This window comes from Coenobita brevimanus, chromosome 57 (genome assembly GCF_032717465.1).
Source record: "Coenobita brevimanus isolate Jiangsu-jjx chromosome 57, ASM3271746v2, whole genome shotgun sequence".
NCBI classification, from domain to species: domain Eukaryota; kingdom Metazoa; phylum Arthropoda; class Malacostraca; order Decapoda; family Coenobitidae; genus Coenobita; species Coenobita brevimanus.
In genome coordinates this window covers 25874659-25897742 of record NC_137010.1, presented here as the reverse complement: position 1 = coordinate 25897742, position 23084 = coordinate 25874659, and the positions used below count along the sequence as shown (strand labels likewise).

Below are 23084 nucleotides of genomic sequence, written 5' to 3'. Positions count from 1 at the left end.
AGGACACGCAGTTTAACCTCAATACCCATTCAAGTTTTTCAGATACTATTGCTAACAGACATAAAACAGATAAACATTATTTCCAGTACTTACCTTGTGCTAAGAACTGATAATACGGACAACAGCTACAGAACAGAGAAGCCACCCAACACTTCAAGTCCGTATTTCAAGTAAAGTCCATAAGCTATACCGTCAATAAAATTACCTCAAACATTCCTCCGGTTTTCAAGTTAAAGGGCGGTGCAACCCTTGATATGTACGCCGCCTGTACATACTCCATCTAATTACTGCTGTCATTTGCGAACACAATCATTTCCATCCAGTCCTGAATGGTGTCAGTTTAGGCTGGCTTTGGTCAGGTAAGATAAGGTTAATATTTTTGGTTGGTTGCACAAGACAGGTGGATAGGTTTGACCATAAGGTTAGGGTAGGTTATCTGTTTACCGTCACGTTAAATTAGGTGGTGATATTTGCATTAGTATGGACGGGTTAAGCTGGGTCATATTATTAGGCTATACGGATTAAATTAGGTCGTTATATTAATTTACATAAGGATGGGTCCGGTAAGATTAGTTTAGGATAGGTTAGTTAACACAGCGCCTGGTTAAAGCGCCTACACAACACAACGCAAAGAACAACTACTCATCCCAGATTACACTGGGTGCCATTGGTCGGCGGGTCACCGAGCAAAGCGGGGACTGTATCAGACTGCGGTTTAGGTTAGTGCAGAAGTCAAGTCTGATCAGCGTTGCTTGCATTAGGTCAAATTAGCTCAGGACTGGAGATGAGGTTATATCGGTTAGAGAGATAGGATTAAAACATGTTACATTATGTCAAGCCAAATCAAGCACCCCACAAAGTATAAGTTAAAAAATATCTCAAGATTATATACCGTGTCGCTGCCGGGTGCGTCAATGAGAAGCGCGGTAACATAAACTGAGGTTCAACTGCCAGGTAAAACCAGGCTAGGTTAGGTTAAAACAAGACTGGTTAGATTAGGTCATGTCAGAAGTCAGGCTGAATCATTCTGGTAATGTCAAGCCATGTTTGCTCACGTCATATTGGGTTAGAGCAGATTAAGTCAGAGAGCGAATAACAGACCACAAACTACAGCCAGGCAACAAACAATAATTCCAACACTCACCCCAAGTTGTGGAGCGTGTCATTGTTGGGTGGGTCGATGAGCAACGCCGTGACTGAGGCTGAGGTTCTCCTGGCGTTCACCTCCACGGTCAGGTTCCACGCTGAGGTGGCTGTCTCCACCCCGGCCACGCGAACACCACCGCGGGCCTTGCACCTGAGGAGGAACGATAAGAACTTAAGTGTAGAAGTGTCACAACAAAAGGGTGATGCATATGGGATGAAACGAATATAAATAGTAATGCAGGCTATGAGAAAAATGAGCTGACAAGTGTTCAAAATGCATGGATTAATATATATGGGGTCGTACATGACATGGGTTGTATCATATATATATATATATCATCCAATCCTACATTGCCCCATGAGGAGCGTAGAAGCCCGGGGCTAGGCAGTTCGTCCCGACATTTAAGATGAGAGTGACCAGCCTCACTCATCCCTGAGTGGCAATACATGAGCAATCAACCCCAACCATCCCTTGGATATAAACCTTCACCGGCTTAATCCGATTGGTGTGCAATAATTACCCACTAAACCACCAGGCGCCATAATATGGTTATATGGTTACCACCCAGCGTAGTAAATGGTTTCCTGGTGTACAGGAAACCATTTGGCTTGTCACTCAGTGTAGAGTCACCCACAGGCTAGAAAGAGGAAGGAAGGAAGGAAAGAAAGACAGAAGAGGATGGAAGGAAAGAAGGATGGAGGAGAGGAAAGGGCAGACACCCAACAGCAGCACTACATCGAGTGAGTGGATGCTGAGCGCCCCCACCTACCTAATATGTGTGTGTGTGTGTGTGTGTGTGTGTGTGTGTGTGTGTGTGTGTGTGTGTGTGTGTGTTTTATTTTTTAATGTTTGTTTTTCGTGTTTGTAACGTGGAAAGAAGATTCGAAGGTCTGAATGATAAGTGGGTCCTTTCATTGCGCAAGATGTCTACTAGTTCTACTTTTAAGCTTTTTCCTTCTTTCTGGATCCTACCCAACTCATCTTGTTTTTCACAAAACTTGAGTTACGATGATGACGATATCAGGAACAAAGATGTTATGAAAAACGGTATCTTGTCCGGCAACGAGACTACCCCCCCCCCCTCCTCTCTCTCTCTCTCTCAGTGGAGTACAAGTTAACAAAATTAATGAGGAATACGATGGACATGACAAAAATTAGTGAAGTGTGTGAAGGAAATGTGTGAAGGAAAAACTTAAGTATCTGATGGACAAAACAGATGGAGCATATAATGAAAAAAGTGTAGCATATGATGGACAGAAGTGTGTAGTGTGTGATGGACAAAATGGTGTAATGTATGATGGACAGAATAGTGTAGTCTATGATGGACAAAATGGTGTAGTGTATGATGGACAGAATGGTGCAGTGTATGATGGACAAAATGGTGTAGTGTATGATGGACAGAATGGTGCAGTGTATGATGGACAAAATGGTGTAGTGTATGATGGACAGAATGGTGCAGTGTATGATGGACAAAATGGTGTAGTGTATGATGGACAAAACAATGTACTGTACGATGGACTAAATAATGTACTGTATGATGAACAAAATAGTGTACTGTATGATGGACAAAATAGTGTACTTTATGATGGAGCATATAGTGCAGTGTGTGATGGACAAAACCGTGTATTGTAAAATGCACAAAATGGTGTGGTGTATGATGGACAAAATGGTATGGTGTATGATGGACAAAATGTGCTATATAATGGACAAAGTTGCTGAAGTATATGATGGACAAAATGGTATAGTATATAATGGACAATGGTGGAGCTTATTAGGGAACACACTGAGAACAGGGTTTGATATGGTGGTATGTCCCATTCTCTGACTGGTATAAAGTACGTTATGTACTGCTATGCAAACTAGCCGATATTGGGAAGACACGTAACATGCAAGAGAAAGTAATATATCAGCTAGGCAAACCGTGTGAGTATTAAACGATATTATACCTGAAGACATTATGATGGCATTTGGCAATTCTCGTGTTATATAACAACATACAACAAACGAGACTATTACAGTAAAATATGCAAAGGAATTCGTGAAGGATGCGGTGTTCAGAAGCCTAAGTTCAACAGAATGAGACTCTCTGAGAAGCAGTTGAGGCAAAGTTCAAGGTAGTTCCGTTGATTTCACTGGCCTTCTTCGAAGCATCTCTTTAGTAGTGCTTCATTCAGCATTCTCCACCGTAGTATTCAGTTCTCTATTACCCGCGTCGTTTTCACATCGACATAAGTTTGCCTTAACAAAGCATATGCGGGTGTCATGTGTACAATAAATCCCTGAGGAAGGTGTTACGAAATATAAGCCAAGGTTCCATCCCCGCCAACAAAAACACTAGATGAAAATTCAAGCTGACACCGGCCACTGGCTACACACTATTACTTTCTATTGCAGCACTGTGTAAATAAAATGACAATGGGGATTACTTCACGCCATAAGCCAGCTCATTACGGTAAAAACCTTGCGTAAATCCCTTGTATATAAAGGCCCACCATAATAAAGGGAGATCTTTTGAACGGGCAAACACTCGGGCCGTGTGTGCATAACCTTAAAGAAAGGGGGGAAGGTTGTACAGACTTCATTAACCTCTTCGCTACTGAGGAGACGCGGTCTAAACTGAATAACGTCGTTTAACAGCAGCAAGAGTAACACAGACGAAACTGTATAAGGAAAACAACAATTTCAGCCATCTCCACGTGACATTATCCAGGTCAGGGAAAACTTTTCGAAATTAGGGTTAGATAAAGCTTTCCTAGGGTTACTAGGGACGAAACTTCTGGCTCCTTACCGTCATGGAAATCCTGGTTCGGGCAGCTGGCGCCATTCATCTTAGTGTCTGTCAACTTTTGTAGGATGGTAAAATACGTACTTAGGTTAACACCTAGGGGAGGTGATTGTGGTAACGTGGATAATGCAGCGGCTTTGTATCCAAGGATGATGGGTGAATAACACGCCATAGGCTACATGCTAAGGCTGACTTATGGACAAGAGTACCGCGGCTAAGCGCTTCATGGCGTCTGCTCCCACTTTACATTCCGCCTCTTCACTACCAAAGGTCTTTACCAATTTTGATAAAAGTGTCTGGCAACGACAAGTATAAACGAACAGAGTACGCCAACTGGCACTACGAACCCAAGTAACTGACTATTTATGAGAGTCTTGTGCATTATACAGTCAGGCCAGCAGACACGTTCCTGCCTCCACACACCCTACACACCTGTCCTCACCTGGGGCCAGATCCACTGTAAGTGGCACTACAGAGTTCCTGCCACCTCTCCCTAACCAACATATTTAGTATGTCACAAACTAACATTGTCATACAGTATATATTATTTATATCGTTTCGGACCACTGGTTGTTCTGTAAGTTCATTTGGAGATCTAAATCTGGTATACTACATGTTAACATTCTACTGTATGCTATCCATGTAATTTTAACTACATGGCCCCCAACTGCCTGCTTTTCAGTTTTCCTGCTGACAGCTGATGCTTTTAGTACGCTCTTGAAAAGCCGTCACGAAAAATGTCACACACACACACACACACACACACACACACACACACACACACACACACACACACACACACACACACATATATATATATATATATATACTGTATAAATCATGATCATCATCATCAGCCATTGCAAGTCCAGTGCTGAACAAAGGCCTTCCCCAACCTTCTCCACGAACTCCTTGGCTGAGCCAATCTCTGCCATGTTTTGCCTGCAAACTTCTCTATCCACCTCCAAACTGGCCTTTTTCTGCAATGCTTACAATCACTTAGGGTCCAGTCAGTCAGCCTCTTGCTTCATCGGCTGTCCCCAATTCTTACTATATGATCTGCTCACCTTCATTTGTTCTTTTATAATTTCTATAATGTCTCTGACTTTACCCGGCTCTCTCACCCAAGTTGATCTTTTCCTGTCTCTTAAAGATATTTCCTACACTGACCTTTCTATTGCTCTCTGAGAACAGATTAGTTGACTTTCCATCGATTTGGTTAGTTTTCACGTCTCACAACCGTACGTCATAGTTGGAATTATAAATTCGTTAAATACTTTTCGTCTAATACATATTGGCAAGCTACTTTTCATGATGTCTCTATGTTTACCGAAAGCTTTCCATCATATTGTAATGCGTCTTTTTATTTCGCTATCAGGGTATTTCGTTAATTTTAGTAGCTGCCCCAAGTAATTATACTCCTCGACTTCTTCAAGAATTTCTTCGCTTATTCTGATGACGCTCTTTGATGTAGTTGGATTAAACATTAGTTTCACTTCGGTTCATCTTTAGCCCTACTTTGAGACTCTATGTTCAGGTCATTTAACATTTCTCGCAATGTATCTGCTCTTTCTGAGATTAGGACAACGTCATCTGCAAATCTTAAATGGTTAAGCTTTTCTCCATCTATGTTTACTCCTTTGTTTTGGTGAAATTGTATCTCCCTGACGCACGCCCTACTCAATCGTTATTTTTTCCAAGTCTTTCTGTAATTTAACTGAATCAGTTCCTTTTCAGATATGTTTTCGAGCAGTTTTACAACGTTCTCATTTACTCCTTGTTCTCGCAATGAATTTATAATTGCTATGAGCTCCACACCGTCGAGAGCATTTTCGTAATCAACAAGACCTAAGCACAGTGGTTTATTATATTTTGTAGTTTTCTCAATTTGCTGATTCACTGTGTGCAGATGATTAGTGGTCGAATACCCGCTTCGGAATCCTTCCCGTTCACGGGATTGGTTTTCTTTCAAATCTGTTGTTATTTTTGTTCGAAAGGACTTTAGTGATGAGTTTGTAAATGACTGATAATAAGCTAATGGGATGATAGTTGTTAAGATCTTTTGGGTCGCCTTTTTTTGTAAAATAATATGATTATTGCCTTACACCATGTCTTGGGAAGTTTTGGGAATCTGGGGAATTTTTCTTGTATACCGTATATAATGTTTTGTCGGCAAAATAAAGAATTTAACATTCAGTTTTAGCTTGCAACGAACTATTCTATTCAGTTCACACAAACGCACTGCAGTCAGAGAGTTTATATCAACATAGTCTGCACCAACAACGTAAGAGGGTACTGATGTGTAATGTGCAGAATGTACCGCCAAAGAAAGAGATATGTCGAAATCCCAAAAGCCACTTGGAATATGACCCCAGCCGTGGTAGACAAAACAGATGCTGTAGTATGTCCTTTCATACGCATACTATCTTCCTACCCTCTCACTTCATATCAGTGTCCTATACAGACTCGGATACACATAAACGGCACAAAAAAAAAAAAAAAAAAAAAAAAATAAAAAACGGTAAGTGCTTTATTATTGCACCGGAGTGTGAAAAGATACATGTAAATCCCTAAGATTTGACGGTCATTTCTGTACCACCTATGACTGTTGGACGCGATCTGCCCGCATCCAGCATTACAGGGTGTTGGCGGGAACAATACAGAATGGTCAGACATTTATCATCACCATCACGTGATTTAGAAATTATCGTATAAAACTGGGCTTCTCCACACCGCTCTCCCGTTTTCGTAAGATTACGGCCGTTAAACTTTTACGTGCACCGCGCTTGCTGGCACATAATTATCATTCCGCTATAACAGTCAACGTAGAATTCATATCATCTAAATCACAGTAGTAATGTCTATATTATATACTGTATATTCCAGCCTGCCTTACTTCCTGGGACGGATGGCGGAAACCCTACGTCATCTTTACTGACCAGACCATAATTAATTCCTATATAAATATTGCATCTATTATTAAAACAATTTGATTTCATCCTTCCATGTTACTGTGATTATTATTACGTGCCTAATATTTCATTACAGATACTCCCTATCTGATTCGTACTTGGCCAGTACTTTCACTATCCTTTCGCTGAAACGAGGCCCTGGAGTGTCCTTTATAATGACTGTATTCACAGAAAAAAAAAAAAAAAACAGCATTCAACCATATAATATACAGTACATTTAGCATGGTGTATGTCCATCTGATAAATTTAAGCACGACTCTCGGTAATTCCTTCACGAGAGGCTTTTTCTGCAATGAATAAAACCGTCAGGAGACAGTAAGGATGAAATGAAAGATCACCATCATATGAAAAGGCTTAATGGATGGGGGTGGCATGAATAAAGCAAAGATAGAAAGAATAAAATACAGAAAACAAGAAAAAATAAAGGGAACAAGAATAAAATGAGGGAGCAAGAATAAAATGAAGGAAGCAAGAATAAAGGGAGAAAGAGTAAAATAAATGGAGCAAGAATAAAATTAAGGGAGAAAGAACAAAATACAGGAAGCAAGAACAAAATAAAGGGAGCAAGAATAAAATTAAGGGAGCAAGAATACAATAAAGGGAGAAAGAATACAATAAAGGGAGCAAGAATAAAATAAAAGCCGCAAGAACACAACGTAAAAAAAGGAGCAAAAATATATAAAAATGAGTCATCATACTGAAGGAGAGAAATGTACTCGTATAATATATGTACTAGTCTATATGTTTATCAAAGTACACACACATTACGTAACTGGTAAAGAAATAAATAACGTCCGTCCGTTTAAATGTGGTATATCTCCCAGCAGAGGCCACTGAGATATTTAACAGTATTGCATAAATTAGGGCAGTATTATGCCTCTGGTGAAATATACAAATACAGTATTCAGTTAGATCTAAATACTCGGGTGCTGAGTCAACACTGCCTCGGGCTAATATAAACACATTGCATCAGTGTCAGAATCTCGTTATCAGTATCAGAATCTCGCATCGGAGCCAGAATCTCGCATCAGTGTGGGAATCTCGCATCAGTGTGGGAATCTCGTATCAGTGTGGGAATCTCGTATCAGTGTGGGAATCTCGTATCAGTGTGGGAATCTCGTATCAGTGTCAGAATATCGTATCGGTGCCAGAATTTCGCATCAGTGACAGAATCTCGTATCAGTGTCAGAATCTCGTGGACTTGGGGAAGCTCCATAATACCTTCCCCGGCTGCTGCAGTTTCTTTCCCCTTCTCTTTTCCCCTGACGGAACTGGGACACTCCCACGATTTGAATACTAAGTCGTGGCTGTGTGAAATTTGACGAGTCTTATTTATGAGCTAGGGATGAATCTCCTTGGTTACTAGACAAATCAACCCTCCATCCTGACTACGCCTGGCCACCAACCAAGTTGAAAAGAGGTTTGGGATCACTGATAGTCCTATAGTATTGAAAGGATTTAATATACTGGTGCTATACTAGGTTTACTTTACCTCAGATTACTTTAAAGTATGTGTTGTTTATGCTACCAGGTACATTTTCAAATAAACTGCCGGGTACATTTTCAAATAAACTGAAAAGAAAAAATGAAATACAATAAAGAAATTGAACTGAAGCTGTACTGAGAATAAAAATTGGTAAAGCTGGTAGTGCGATTATCAAAACACACTACCTCTCCCTGTTCTCTCTCTCTCTCTCTCTCTCTCTCTCTCTCTCTCTCTCTCTCTCTCTCTTTACTGCATATGGAAATTTGATATACTAGCCATAATTATAACATACAGCGCCAGTGAACAACGCATAACTCAAAATAAACAGGGCGGGAATGAGCGCTTCGATACGCTGATGCGATTACGCCGAAAAATACGGTGCGATAATGAAACAAAATGCGCCGGCCCGAATACCCGTCCATAAAAGCTACCCTGCCTAACTCGGTATTACCATCATCAATACCCTCAGCATCAGCATCAGCGACATAATCATAATCTTATTCCCACTGTTATAAAGTACGCGGGGTTGATAGGATGCAAACGCGACAGGGAAAAGTACAAAAGTAGATTTGTTTTCATTATCATCACCGTCGTCGTCATCGTCATTACCCTATTATTATGCAGTACATTGGGCTGATAGGATCCAAACGCGGCAAAGAAAGGAAAAATACAAGAGTAAACTGTTTTTATCATTATCGCCATCATCACTCTTCACACTAATATACATGAAATATGGTCGTAGTGGCCAGTGGTTAGTGTCACAAGCTATGATGCTGCCAGTCAGATTGTGTCAGGATTCGACTCCTGGTGCGGGCAACTGAAGTCGCTCGATTCAGGTGTCCATCCACCCTTTGTGGGCTGGTAGGGAGAATGAGTACCCAGGGTAACATTTAGGGGAGGTAGCTGTAATTACCAGCTAAAGGTCTGAGTAACAGAGATGAGCACCACGGCAAAGTGCCTCATGGCGTCTATACCACCTTTACCCATAACTTTACCTTAAGGCAGGTTCCAGAAACAACAACAAAATGGACAACTACAACAGAAACAATTACCTTAAGTATTCCCTGCGACAATGGATCAGGCCTCCATTCACGCGTCAATCAGGCATTTGACATTCATCATTATCACCCTAGTTCCACACTCATGCATGGGGTTGGCAGGATCCATGAATAAGTTAATGGAAATAGTCAATCCCTTATCACCCCTCTGGAGGCCACGGACAGCCCGAGGTTTGGTTTCCGTAATATAGGTAATGTAAGTCACAGGAGGCCACCCTACGGCCCTGGCAACGTTTTACATGGAAAATAAAAAAATACCCTTGGACTCGAAGCACTGAGAGGCTGCTCTACCACTGTACAGTACCACCGAGACGAACACAAGAGAACTACCATCAACGTCCAGAATATGTGAGCCACACATCTGAAATCCACCACCAGCACCAACAACAACAACAGCAACATTCACAAGTTACTGTGACATCCTCGGCTAAAATTAATAATAATCGTCTTGGTTAAAAATATTAGGCTTATCCACATCATGAGAAGGTTAATGGCGGCAGTATTAGCACTCAGGTTCCTATGACTCACTCTCTACTCAATAAAATCATCCGGCTTTACCTGCAATGAAACACCACAGCAGACTTGTCCCCACCGTGAGAGGATTAATGGACTGGGGGAAAAGATACTAAAACTTAACTAAAAAATATAATGCAACTCATTTGTTACACTACTTGAGTGAAAAAAATTACGGTAAAAAAATGCTTTATAAAATTCTAGTGCTAAACAATGCTCTCTCCACGCATAATTAATTTCGTTTGGCATTTTAATTATAGGTGAGTTTATCCTCCATTTTTGAAAATTTGTTTTAAATTAATTTTACCTTTTTTTCTGCTATGTTGTTATTAATAAATGGCGTGTTATTCTTCCTGTATTTTTGTGTGTTAGGGTTCACATCCTCTCTCTCTCTCTCTCTCTCTCTCTCTCATTTCCTTTGTTCTTCCTTTCATTTACTCTTCCCTTCATCGCTTCAGCCATCTTCCATTTATCTCTTCCGTACTTTATTTAACTCTCTCTCTCATTTGTTTTCTTTTTCCCTTTCCCTCTCCAACCTCTTCTTTTCTTCCTTCTGTAATCTTGTACATTTGTTTCTTTCACTCTTGTTCCACTTCTCCCAAATTCTCTCTCTCTCTCTCTCTCTCAGCCTTATAGCAGCTGACAATGAAGTGGCTTTTGAAGTCTAGTTAAAGATGATTGATTCTCGATAGCTCTCTCTCTCTCTCATTTGTTTCTTCTGCCTTCCTTCACTCACGCTTAATGGCTTTTCGTTGCTTTCTCTTTTTAATCATTTCTTCCTTCTTTCCCGCCTTCCGAAACCCTTCAACCCTTTCTCCCTCTCAATTTTTTTTCGTTTTCCAATTCCTTCCTCCTGTCTTTCCTCCTTTTCCACACAATTCGCTATCTGTCTCGCCAAGTCCTTCTCTCTCTCTCTCTCTCTGTCTGTGTGTGTGTGTGTCTCTCTCTCTTCTTCCTTTTTCATTCAGTTCCTTTCCTTCATTTGCTTTCTCTTATCTCCAATATCTATCCCTTTTCTTCGTTCATTGCTTCTCTTCACCTCTCCTTCCCCTTTCTGTGTCTTTCGTTCCTTCTTCTCTTTCTTTCCCTCCCTTCCATTCTACACTGCTTTTCATATCCGTTCATTACAGTTTTCCTTTGTTCATTTTACACACCCTCATTTCACTATGTACCTGGTCACTGCCATTCGCTCTCTCTCTCCCTCTCTCTCTTCTTCCCTTTTCCTTTCATTTCATTTCCTTCAATTGCTTTCTTTTTTCTTCGTTCATTGCTCCTCCTCACCTCTCCTTCCCCTTTCCCCGTCTTTCCTTCCTTCTTCTCCTTTCCCTCCCTTCCATTCCAGACTGCTTTTCATATCCGTTCATTACAGTTTTCCTTTGTTCATTTCAGTATCTAACTCGTCACTGCCATTCGCCCTTTCCCTCCCTGATTCCTCCCTTTCTCCCTTCTTTCCTGCCTTATTTCATATCTCCTTCCTTCCTCATATTCTGCCAGATCGTCCTCTCTCTCTCTCTCTCTCTCTCTCAAACAATGGCAAGAGGTCTATTATTAGCCCAAAGTACTCGCCCTTGTCCTCCATCATATTTCATTTTCTTCCTTCTTTCAAAATGCTATCATATAAAGTCTCCACACTAAGATGGAGACTTCTTTCTTCTTTCCTACTGTATTTCCTTGATTCCCTTCTTCTTTCTTACTGTATTTCCTTAACTTCTTTCTTCTTTCCTACTGCATTTCCTTGTTTTCTTTCTTCTTTCCTACTGCATTTCCTTGATTTTTTTCTTCTTTCCTACTGCATTTCCTTGATTTCTTTCTTCTTTCCTACTGCATTTCCTTGATTTCTTTCTTCTTTCCTACTGCATTTCCTTGATTTCTTTCTTCTTTCCTACTGCATTTCCTTGATTTCTTTCTTCCTGCCTACTGTGCTTCCTTGATTTTTCTTTTTTCTTCTCTTCTATTGTATTTCCTTGATTCTTTTTCTTCTTTCCTAACGTATTTCCGTGATATTTTTTCTCCTTTCCTACTACATTTCCTTGATATTTTTTCTTCTTTTCTACTGTATTTCCATGATTTTTCTACTGTTTTCTTCATTCCTACTTATTTCCTTGATTTTTCTTCTTTCCTACTGAGTTTCCTTGATTTCTTTCTTCTTTCCTACCGTATTTCCTAATTTTTTTCATACTGTATTTCCTTGATTTCTTTCTTCTTTCCTACTGCATTTCCTAGATTTGTCTCCTTTTCCTTCTTTCCTATTGTATTTCCTTGATTTCTTTCTACTTATTGTCCTCTTAACACTTCCTAATTTGATGCTGTTCCTTCATTTCTTCACCACTTAACACTAAACCTGGCTCATGTAATCCTTGGGCAAATACCGACAGATATCTAATTTCATTTATTATATTTTGGGGCTTTTAATGGTGCTGTGGGGTCAGAGGTCACATCATACAAGTACACAAAATTGGACTGCTATGTTCTTGTCTGTTCATTGATCATCATGGTCATTTTCACAGAAGTGTATTAATGTATCGTAGTCGTGTGGGGACCATCTTGCATTCCCATGAGATAGCTGGGAATCTCTAATCTCGTCACTCCCATGACATTTATTCATTCACTTATTTTAGTTGTTTTACCTTCTTTTCTCAGGACAACCTACTTTAGCTTGAGAGAGGCTTTTCTAACTTGAGGGGTCAGACAGCGTCTTCATTATACCTACCCAGTACCAGATATGCTTCTTCAGGTGAGTAAAATCATAGGGAAACCACAATAACTAGAAAGCGCTCAGACAGCGCATACCTACGCCAATGCCATTAAAAAGATCCGGATCCGGATCAGTGGATATAGGATCCAGGATCCGGATCCGCCCCCAAACTAAATCAATTCTTTTTTGGTCCATGACCCACCTTTCCACAAAATTTTATTGAACTTCATCCAGAACTTTTGGAGGTATTGTGCGGGATACTCCGGATCCGGATCCGGATCCACCCCCAAATTTAATCGTTTCTTCTTTGGCCCATAGCCCACCCTTCAACAAAATGTCATCAAAATCCTTTCATAACTTTTTGAGTAATTCGCTGACAGACAAACAAACCAAACCGGGGTAAAACATAACCTCCTCGGCGGAGGTAATGAAATGAGAGAAAGGAGGTCACCGGATTGAAAGGATTAACTCTCTCTCTCTCTCTCTCTCTCTCTCTCTCTCTCTCCATAATAAGTCACGAAGCCTCTCCTTTTTTCTTTATGGATGCCGCTGTGTGAAGGATTAGTGGAGGAAGGAAGGAAGGAAGGAAGGAAGGAAACAATGACGTGGGAAGGAAAAGCAAGGAAGGCTGAAAAATGGAAACAAGGAAAGATGCAAGGTAGGAAGGAAGAAAGGAAGGAAACAAAGAAGGAAGGAAAAGTAAGGAAAGCTGAAAGTTGCAAACAAGCAAAATGGAAGGAAAAGTAAGGAAGGCTGAAGGAAGGAAAGGAGGAAGAAAACACAGAAGGAAGAAAAAGTTAGAAAGACTGAAGAAAGGAAGGATGGAAATAAGAAGTAAGGAAGATGGAAGGAAGGGAAGATAGTGAAGGAAGGAAGGACATGAGAGACAGTAAAAAAAAAAAAAAATAGAAGGGAGGGAGGAAAGAGGATTGAGGAAAAAGAGGAGAGAAGAAGAAGGAAATATGAGAAGAATAAAGAGAGATTTCAAAGAGGAAGGAAGGAAGGAAGAACGGAAGGAAGAAGGAAGGAAGCAAGCAAGCAAAGAAGAAAGGAATGAAGCCCAAAGAACAGAACAATGAATGAAGGTGAAAGAAGACGATAAAGTATGAAGAATGAGGGAGAGAGAGAAACTGAGAGAGGGAGGGAGGGAGGGGAAGGACGGAAGGAATGAGAGGAGTGAAGGCTGATAATTAAAGACGTGAAAGGTGACAATAGGGAACACATGGACTGGAGAAATATAAAGGGAAGGAAGAGTTTAAGACGCATGATACATGAAGTGAAGGAAGGAAAAGAGAAGAATGAAGGACGAAGGAACGAATGCTGCAAAGGAAGGGAAACAGAAGAGTGAAGGGAGAATGACAGTAAAAAAAAAAATAAACCGTAAAGAAAGAGGGAAGATTGGAGATTAAATAATAAAGAGGATGAGGGAAGAAGAGAGGACTAAAGACAGATAAAATAAAGTGCAGAAAGTAGGGAGGTATACCAAAGGAGGTGGAAGAAGGAAAGAGGGAAGAAGGACAGGCAGACAAGCATGAAGGTTGGTTGGTTGGTTGCTTGGTAGGCAGGCAGGCAGGCAGGCAGGTAGGTAGGTAGGTAGGTAGGTAGGTAGGTAGGTAGGCAGGCAGGCAGGCAGGCAGGCAGGCAGGAAGTGAGGGAAGGAAGGCGAGGGAAGAAAGGAATGAATATAAAGGATGTGAAGGAAGGAAGGATGACAGGGAGTAATTAAGAAATTTTACGACCGTCTTACATCATCTACCTGATGAATTTCCCTCCTTCCCTCCCCTCCCTTAGTTCTCCCTCACTTCCCTTACATTCTCTTCCCTTCTAACCCTTGCCTTGCCTTCCATTCCATTCCATTTCATTCCCTTTCCTTCCATTCCCCTCTCTCCCTTCTCTTCCCTTCCCTTTCCCTTCGCTTCCCCTTCCCTTGATTTTCCTTCCTTTTCCTACCCTACCTTTAATCCTCCTTTCCCTTTCCCTTTGACTTTCTCTCTCTCTCTCTACATTACCATTTTATTAACCGTTCCTTGTCAACCAATTTCGAATCACGGAAAGAAACTCCTGCCTTTTTTCGTTCTTTATTTTGTTCATTTTTTTCTCTACTAAACTTATTTTCCTTTCATTCCTCTCTTTCTTCCCTTCTGTATTTCTCTCTTCTTTCCTCCATCTATTTTTTATACTCTTCTTTCTATATTTTTCCTTAATATTTCACCCTCCTTTTTTTTTCCTTCATTCCTTTATTGCTGACTTCTTTGTTTCATATATCATCTTTTTCCTTCCTTATTTTATTTTTCTTTACTCCTTTCACTTTTCATCCACTTATTATTATTATTATCATTCATCCTTCTTTCATTTCCTTCATCGTCCTTGTATGCAGTCCTTCTCATCCTTCAGTTGCTCGGCCATTCCTTGTCTCCTTCCTTTTTCTGTCTTTTTTTATTCTTTTCCTGATAGTTTTCCTTCCTCTCTTCCTCTTCCTTTCTCAGCATCGTAAACCTACCTTTACTTGTTTCACTATGTTCATTTATTCAGTTTTTCTTCATTTTCTTCTCACTTTCCACTGTCCTTCCTTCCATCCCTCCATCCTTTTCTTCCTCCTTCCTTCCCTCATTACTTCTTTTATACGTCATCTTCCGTCTACATTTTCTTTTACGACAGTTGTTACTCATACAGAGAGAGAAAGAGAGAGAGAGAGAGAGAGAGAGACCTAAACAATACAACCACTATACTGTGAGTAAATCCCCTACTCCATAGCTTACCGGATATCACACACACACACACACACACACACACACACACACACACACACACACACACACACACACACAAACCCGGAAACAAGTGCACGCATGCAATTTCTCTCTCTCATGTATATACGAGTACACACAACATACATACCTTTCTCTCTTACCCCTTACAATTCTTCACACACACACACACACACACACACACATACACACACACACACACACACACACACACACACACATGTACGTCTTGTCTCTATCCATGTGTACCTCATCTCCTGGTGTTTCTTGACCCGGAAAAATACATTATTCATCCCAACCTGCCCGGATATACGGCTTACGTTCTCCACCCTTCATTCACCAGCTTCATTCACTTCCTTCATTTCTCTCAGTCCCTCTGGAGATGCAGGAGTAACTCTCGGGTCGACCCTGTCAGTCGGTCCCACCCTAAGGATTATCACACGCATCTACCAAGCAATTTTTATTTCGTTCACTGCTGGGTGTTTTCTTCGATCCATTCCTTCACGTTTTGTCACCATTTTCTTCTTCATTTTCTTCAGTTCTTGTATTTTTCATCATTCACTGCTTTCTCCATTTTTCATTTCCTTCATCCAGTTCGTTCGTCATTCATCTTCTTTCACATTCTTCATTCATTTAGCCTTTTTTTTTCTACTCTTCTTTCCTTCATTCAGAACTTTTAACTTTCTTCACTCACTTCCTTTATTTTCTTCTTTCATTGCTTCCGTTTACCTTCTTTCTTTCCTTCACCCACTTCTTTTGCTACCTTCATTCTTCACTCAACCTCCTTCATTAACCTGTCTCACTCTTCATTCTCGGTTCAATTATACAATCCATTCTTGTGCATTATTTAGATAGTATGGGCATTATTCATTTTTTAAATATACTTCCTGCAGTAAAATCCATGAACTGAGGAGAAAGAAAAAGAGAAGAAGAAGGAAGAAGGAAAGTAGGAAGGAGGAAAGAGATGGAAGGGATGTACAGTAATTTCGAGAGAGAGAGAGAGAGAGAGAGAGAGAGAGAGAGAGAGAGAGAGAGAGAGAGAGAGAGAGAGAGAGAGAGAGACCTGCCACACACTCATATTGATATCAGATACCTGGAGAAAGAGAGGGAAACGGAGAGGAGGAAAAAGGGAGGGAGGGAGGGAGGGAGAGACAAAGGAAGGGAGAGAGGGAGGGAGAGGCAAAGGGAGGGAATGCGAGAGGAAGGGAGGGAGAGACAAAGGGAGGGAATGAGGGAGGAAGAGACAAAGGGAGGGAATGAGGGAGGAAGAGACAAAGGGAGGGAATGAGGGAGGAAGAGACAATGGGAGGGAATGAGGGAGGAAGAGACAAAGGGAGGGAATGAGGGAGAGGAGGTGGGAAGAATGCAGGAGTGGAATGAGCGGACGGAGGGAGATACGGAAGAGAATGAGGGAAGGAAAGAAAAATAGAGGGATGGCGGGAGGGAAGGAAGTGAGAGGGAATGAAGGAAAGAAGGGCAGGAAAAAAAGAAAGAGGGAAAGGAGAAGGAAGTGATGGAAGGAAGGAAGGAAGATGCGAGAGAGAGAGAGAGAGAGAGAGAGAGAGAGAGAGAGAGAGAGAGAGAGAGAGAGAGAGAGAGAGAGAGAGATGGATAAACAAATGTATATAGATAGATATATATTAGATAGAAGGAAGGAGGAATGAAGGAAGGAAGTAAAGCAGGAAGGACGAGGAGCGGGGAGGGGGGAGAAAAGGGGGAGGGAGGGACAGTGAGGAGTAAGGACAGGAGGAAGCTAAAGAAGAAGCCGATAGGGGGGGAGGGAGGAGACGAAAAAAGGAAGGATGGAGGAAGGGAGAGAAAAAAGATTACGAATGGAGACGTATGAGGAGAGGGAGGGAAGCGAGGGAAAGGAGGTGGGAGGGAGGGAGGGAGGGAAGCGAGGGAAAGGAGGAGGGAGGGAGGGAGGGAGGGAGGGAGGGAAGCGAGGGAAAGGAGGAGGAGGGAGGGAGGGAAGCGAGGGAAAGGAGGAGGGAGGGAGGGAGGGAGGGAGGGAAGCGAGGGAAAGGAGGAGGAGGGAGGGAGGGAGGGAGGGAAGCGAGGGAAAGGAGGAGGGAGGGAGGGAGGGAGATGGAAGGAAGAGTAACGGGACAAGGGAGAGAGAATGAAGGAAGGGAAGAAGAGAATGAAGGAAGGGAAGAAGAGAATGAGGTATGGGATGGAATAAGAATGAATGACAAGGGAGAGAGAATGAAGGAAGGGAAGAAGAGAATGAAGTATGGGATGGAATAAGAATGAATGAAATAAGGAAGAGAGAATGACGGAAGGAAGTGAAGAAAGGAAAGGCAAGAAAGAAAGAAAGAAAGAAGGATGAAAGAAAAAGGGAGAAAGAAGAGGAAAGAAAGACAGAAATGAAAGAAGGAAGGAAGGAAGGATAGATGGATGGATGGATGGAAGAAACGATGGGAGGAAGGAAAAAAAGGGGGGGGGTGACAGTAAATGCAGATGGGAGAATAGCTGAAGGCAAATTGAAAGAGGTGAAGGAAGGGGAGAGAGAGAAAGAGAGAGAGAGAGAGAGAGAGAGAGAGAGAGAGAGAGAGAGAACAGAGAGCATAAAGAACAAAGTGGACATATAAAATTAGAACTGATGGATGCAAAAAAGAAAATAAAAAGGAAAGAAGAAGGATGTAAAGGGAAAATAAGTGAAAATGAGAAAAATCAAGGAGTGAAGGAAGGAAGTGAAGGAAGGAAGGAAGGAAGCGTCTCCCCCTCAAGGCAGGTCGAAGGAAAAATCTTCAGGGATTCCAAGAAAAGGAGAGGAGGAGAAGGAGGGGAGGAGGAGGTTGAGGAGAAGTTAAGATCCTCCTCCTCCTCCTCCTCCTCTTCCTTCTTTGTATCATCATTTTTTATTTCTTCTACTTCATACTTTTTCTCATATTTGTTCCTTATTTTTTTTCACCCTCATCTCTTTCTTCTTCTCTCTCTCTCTCTCTCTCTCTCTCTCTCTCTCTTTCTTCTCTTTTACCTTTCCGTTTTCACCCATATCCTCCTCCTCATTTCCTACCTTCTTCGCTTCCTTGTTTTGTCATTTTCTTCCTCTTTTCTCTCCTTCCTTCCACATCTCTTTCCCCTCCCCCTCCTTCTTTCCCTCCCGTCCTTCCTTCTCCCTGACTTTTTATTCCACTCACTTCTACAAATTTGTATCTCTTGTCATAAAACTGTCAGTAATTTGTTTATTGTGTAGTGGCTGTCATTAAAGCTAAATCAAATCATTGGGTATATAGGAAGCATAAAAAAAATACGCTTGAGTAGAGAAGACAGGAAGGACGAACGAGAAACAAAGCAGGAAAGGAGGCAGGAAATAAAGCAGGAGGGACAACGGAAGAAAGAAGGAGAAAGGAAGGTAGAAAACAAAGCTAGCGGGAGGAAAGATGAAAGAAAAGAAGCAAAGCAAAATGGAAATAAAGTGGAAAGAAATAAAGTATGAAGGAAGGAAATAAATGAAAAAAAAAAAAGTTCGAAGGAATGGAGTAGTAAGGAGAAAAGACAGGAACAGATCTAGTGGTCGTTTCGAGGCTGTTTGTAACTGGGTGGGTTGTAAAGAAAGTATCGCTGCTATGAGTCAGAGAAGCATAACAAAGCAGAAAGGCTCCTGTCATCCACCAACCCCCTTTAGCCGAAGCCAACAGGAAAAACTGAGGGGCGCTTTTAAAACTCACAGATAAGCTTTTATGGAAGTTTCAGACGAAAATAATTTCATATTCTACATTATATGAACCTGAAGACGAAAGTAACATGGTCATACCAATGTTGTTCTGTGGTTGTCTCTCCCATGTTTTGTACCGCAGACAGCATTATACTTCAGAAATTAATTACTCAGTGGTGACCATATTTAGCAGTGGAATAGAAACAAAATATATAATCCAAACGATTGATAAAACTTAGTACTGCATTACAGCTTACCACAGTAACAAGCAATTTGTTCCATATACTTGCAGCTCGACTGAAGAAATGCTCTCCTTCATTTGACGGAAACGTTTGACAACAATGCTATAACAATCATCTGTAGTATAATTCAACTGATCTGCTGTAAGTTATTATTTTTACTGCCTTGTTATCGTGTCCTCTGGAAACGCTGAACACTTGCATTAAATCTCCTTGCAGTCTGCACTTAACTATGGCAACTCCTTCACTTCTACACGTTACTCGTATGGTTTGTTTCTCAAATCAAGGTACCATTTTTGTCACCCTCCCCTGAATAATCTCAACCTTCATCATACTTTTTGCAGTTAGGTGACCAATTCAGGACACATTACTGTATGCATACTTCAGAGCTATACATAATCATATTTGCTGACTTGTATTCGAAATCTGCTTATGAACCATATAATTTTTTGGTTTTCGTAACAGCCTGTGTATACTGTTTGTTTGGATTCATATTTATTATAAGGGTATGTCCCCAATCTTTTGCTGGGAATAGATTACCAGGTTGAATATATTAGCATAGTATAACTGGCTTTTCCATTTTTTACAGCTAGTGTTTAACAATTTACATTTACTAATACTGTACTGAAATCCACCTCTCATGTTCGGGCTTAGTTACACAGCTGATCAATCTCACTGAATCGCCTACTTTTGTGAAGACGTGTCTGTCCTGTGACTATTTTCTTAACATGATCTAATTCAATTATTTTACATAACGAACCTTCGTCAATATCGTTTATATATTATTAAACACACAACAGAACCCATCAATGAACCCTGTGGCAGTCCACTTTCAAGTCTTATTCTTTCTGTTTATTACAAATTTTCTCTTACGTCCCAAAAGTGACTTTACGATCCAGCTGAGCACAGTGCCACTGATACCACGTGTCTCTAAATCCCATAAGAGTCTTTTGCTGGAAGGCCTCTGAAAACTTAGACAGATAACACCAACGGACGTGGTCTCATTTTATATAATCAATATACCGCCAGAAATCGAGATTCATAGCACAAGAGCGATTCTTCCGAAAAACATGTTTTGGACCTTTGACGAGATTATCTGAGTGTCTGACGAACTGTCTCCGATAACAGTTTCTCGCAACTCTCAACCCACACACTGCTAAATTTGGTCTACGGTAATTTCCTAGATGTGATTTGCTACTGTTTTTGAATGTCGGATTTTCATTTACTAGCTTAAAACCATGGAAAGCCTTACCATCCCTTAATGAAATGTTAAAAAGTTCTGTAAAAGATATTTTGTTCACTAAATCTTTCAGTGCTTGCAGAAATATTTTATCTGGTCAAGGAATTTTATTTAACTTGAGGTTACTGAATGCCAGCCATTCACATCCTTCACTAACTGTAATATCACCGTTTATGTTAGATTTCTCGTTTATGTTAGCTTTCTCTAACTGTAAACATAAGAGGTAAGAAGGAAGGACAGAAAGAAGGAAAAGTAAAATAAAGGTAAACGAACAGAATGAATGAAGAAAAGAACGAAGGAAGGATGGGAGGACTTGGACAGGTGGACAGACAGGCAATACAAGTGTGTGGGCAGCAGGTGTGTGAGTCTGGTATTTTCCCCGGGACTTCCCGGTATTTAAACCAGAATTTTCTGAAATTTTCTCCACATATTCCGGTATATCCACGACCATTTTCTTGCATTTATCAATCTTCCATAGTGTCCTCTTTTTGCGGTACCTTCCCGATACTTTTCTTGCACTACATCCACGACATGTATTTCCCAGTAAGCTCCTTCAGTTTTTCATTTTGCCGGAATCTTAAACATGGAAATCCCATTACCTTGAACAATACACAAACCAATCTTTCAGTAACCTTGGTGTCTCACTTCTCGTCTTTTCACAGAACAGGTGACATTACTGCTGGAGCATAATCAAATTTAGGGAGGGTTGGTGTGCTGAACATACTCCGTGCTTTCCTTAATTCCACTCAGTTGTTGACCTTTTTTTTTTTTCTTTCCCCCAGGGGCTTTATTCTTCCATGTGTAGAGTGCCGCTATTAAATGCTGGGCTCACCACATACAGCATATTAAAATAAGGTAAAGTCAAAGGCTTTTCGTTTTATCAACTCTCTCTCTCTCTCTGGTCACTGACATTCTGAACACTGCTCGTATTTCTCCCCCCACTACGGAAGGCATGCAGCACCCACTTATCCACATCCTTTCAGAGCATTTTCTGCCCAACTCTCTCATGGAAAAAGTAACCAGTAAGCTATTCTCAGTCCTACATGTACACAGCTGGCTAACTCTTGAGACTATCTTCCTTGATCTGTTTTCCCAGTGCGTATGACCTCCACTCCTTTAAAGGCAGTGTGTCCAGGCATCTAGGAAGAAGTGGCCCTTGACTTTTTTTTTTTTCTTTGACGAGGACATGAGATCGTAAGAAGAAATGAGGATAATATTGAAGTGCAGGCTGGCGCATGGTAGACAACCCCTGCCAAACAGTTCATGTAAACGGATTATGTGAATACTTAAATTATATACCAGTAGTTTGCAGAGTTTGTCGCAACACTCCTGGTCCCATCAGTGAAATTACTATCTTCATAAAGTTTGTAGGGCGCATCATGGAAAGTGAACCTGTCCGAGCCACGCATTAGTCCTGTTAAAATTTTGGTTACGCTTACTTAGTTTTTCATAATCTTCCTACAGAACTGGTAAATAGTTAATTCCCTGAATATACTTTCCGGTAGTTTCCTGTCATTTCCCGGTATTTCCCTGTCATTTTCCGGTATTTCAAAAGTTTCTGCGTCTATTCTTTTACAATTTTTAAAGCACCTTTCCTATCACAACCTTCTTCGCGATCGTCAGTAAGGGTTCCGCCAGGGACGCTGCACTGGCGATATTCTAATCCACCTTTCAGACTCCTGGTCCTCCTCCTTTCGGGACAGATTTGCCATTGTACTTGACATCTCAAGGGCTTTCGATCAAGTCTGGCATAAATCTTTAATTCCCAACTGCCGTCTTACGGTTTCTATCCTTCTATCTGTGCCTTCATCTATAGCTACCTGTCTGGTTGTTCTACTGTATAGCCGCTGTTGTAGACGGCCATCGTTCTTCTCCCAGATCTCCCTCTGTCTGTACGTCCTAATGCCTATGATCCGCAGTCTTTCAAACACAGTGTGTCCAGGTATCTCGAAACGAACTGATCTTGAATTTGGCTCTCTGTTATCTTTTTTTTTTTTTTTCTACGAGGGAACAATTTTGCGGGCTCATGGTCTTTGGGTCCTTCTTTCTTGCATTTAAAAAATTGCCCTGTCATTCCTCTGTATTTCCCCATTACCTATTCTTCTAGCATTTTCCTGTTACCTGCACACCTCGGTATTTTTCTGACGTTTCCTGGTTTTGTTGATACATATTTCCCAGAACTGGTATAATGATAGCATTTCCTTACATTTTCTTGAAATTTCCTGGTATTTCCCTGCATCGATATTACCCTGATATCTCATCGTACTTTTTCGATTTTTTTTTTCCTGCCGCTTTCCCCTATATGCTTGATATAATCCCTGAAACAGAATTTTCCTGGTATTGTCACAGTTCCAGTACTTTTCTTAAATCAGCACTTCCCCATTTGTACTGTATTTTTCCTTGCATTCTCTTTTCACGGTATTTCCACAGCAGTCACGATACATTCCGATACTTTCCTGTTTTTAGGTTTTATATATTCTAATAATCAGCGTCATTTTCTTTTATTTTTTTCTGAAC

At 41.0% G+C, this 23084-nt stretch overlaps 1 protein-coding gene across 1 annotated transcript in view; it reads right to left on the bottom strand.

The window, feature by feature from the left end:
* The window catches only part of dtn (transmembrane protein 132C dtn), a 330593-nt gene that overhangs the window by 179041 nt on the left and 128468 nt on the right, over nt 1-23084 (bottom strand). The window contains exon 3 of the mRNA XM_080274048.1: nt 1145-1297. Within this exon, the coding sequence (XP_080130174.1) occupies nt 1145-1297 (153 nt within the window). The remainder of the gene's footprint in view (nt 1-1144; nt 1298-23084) is intronic.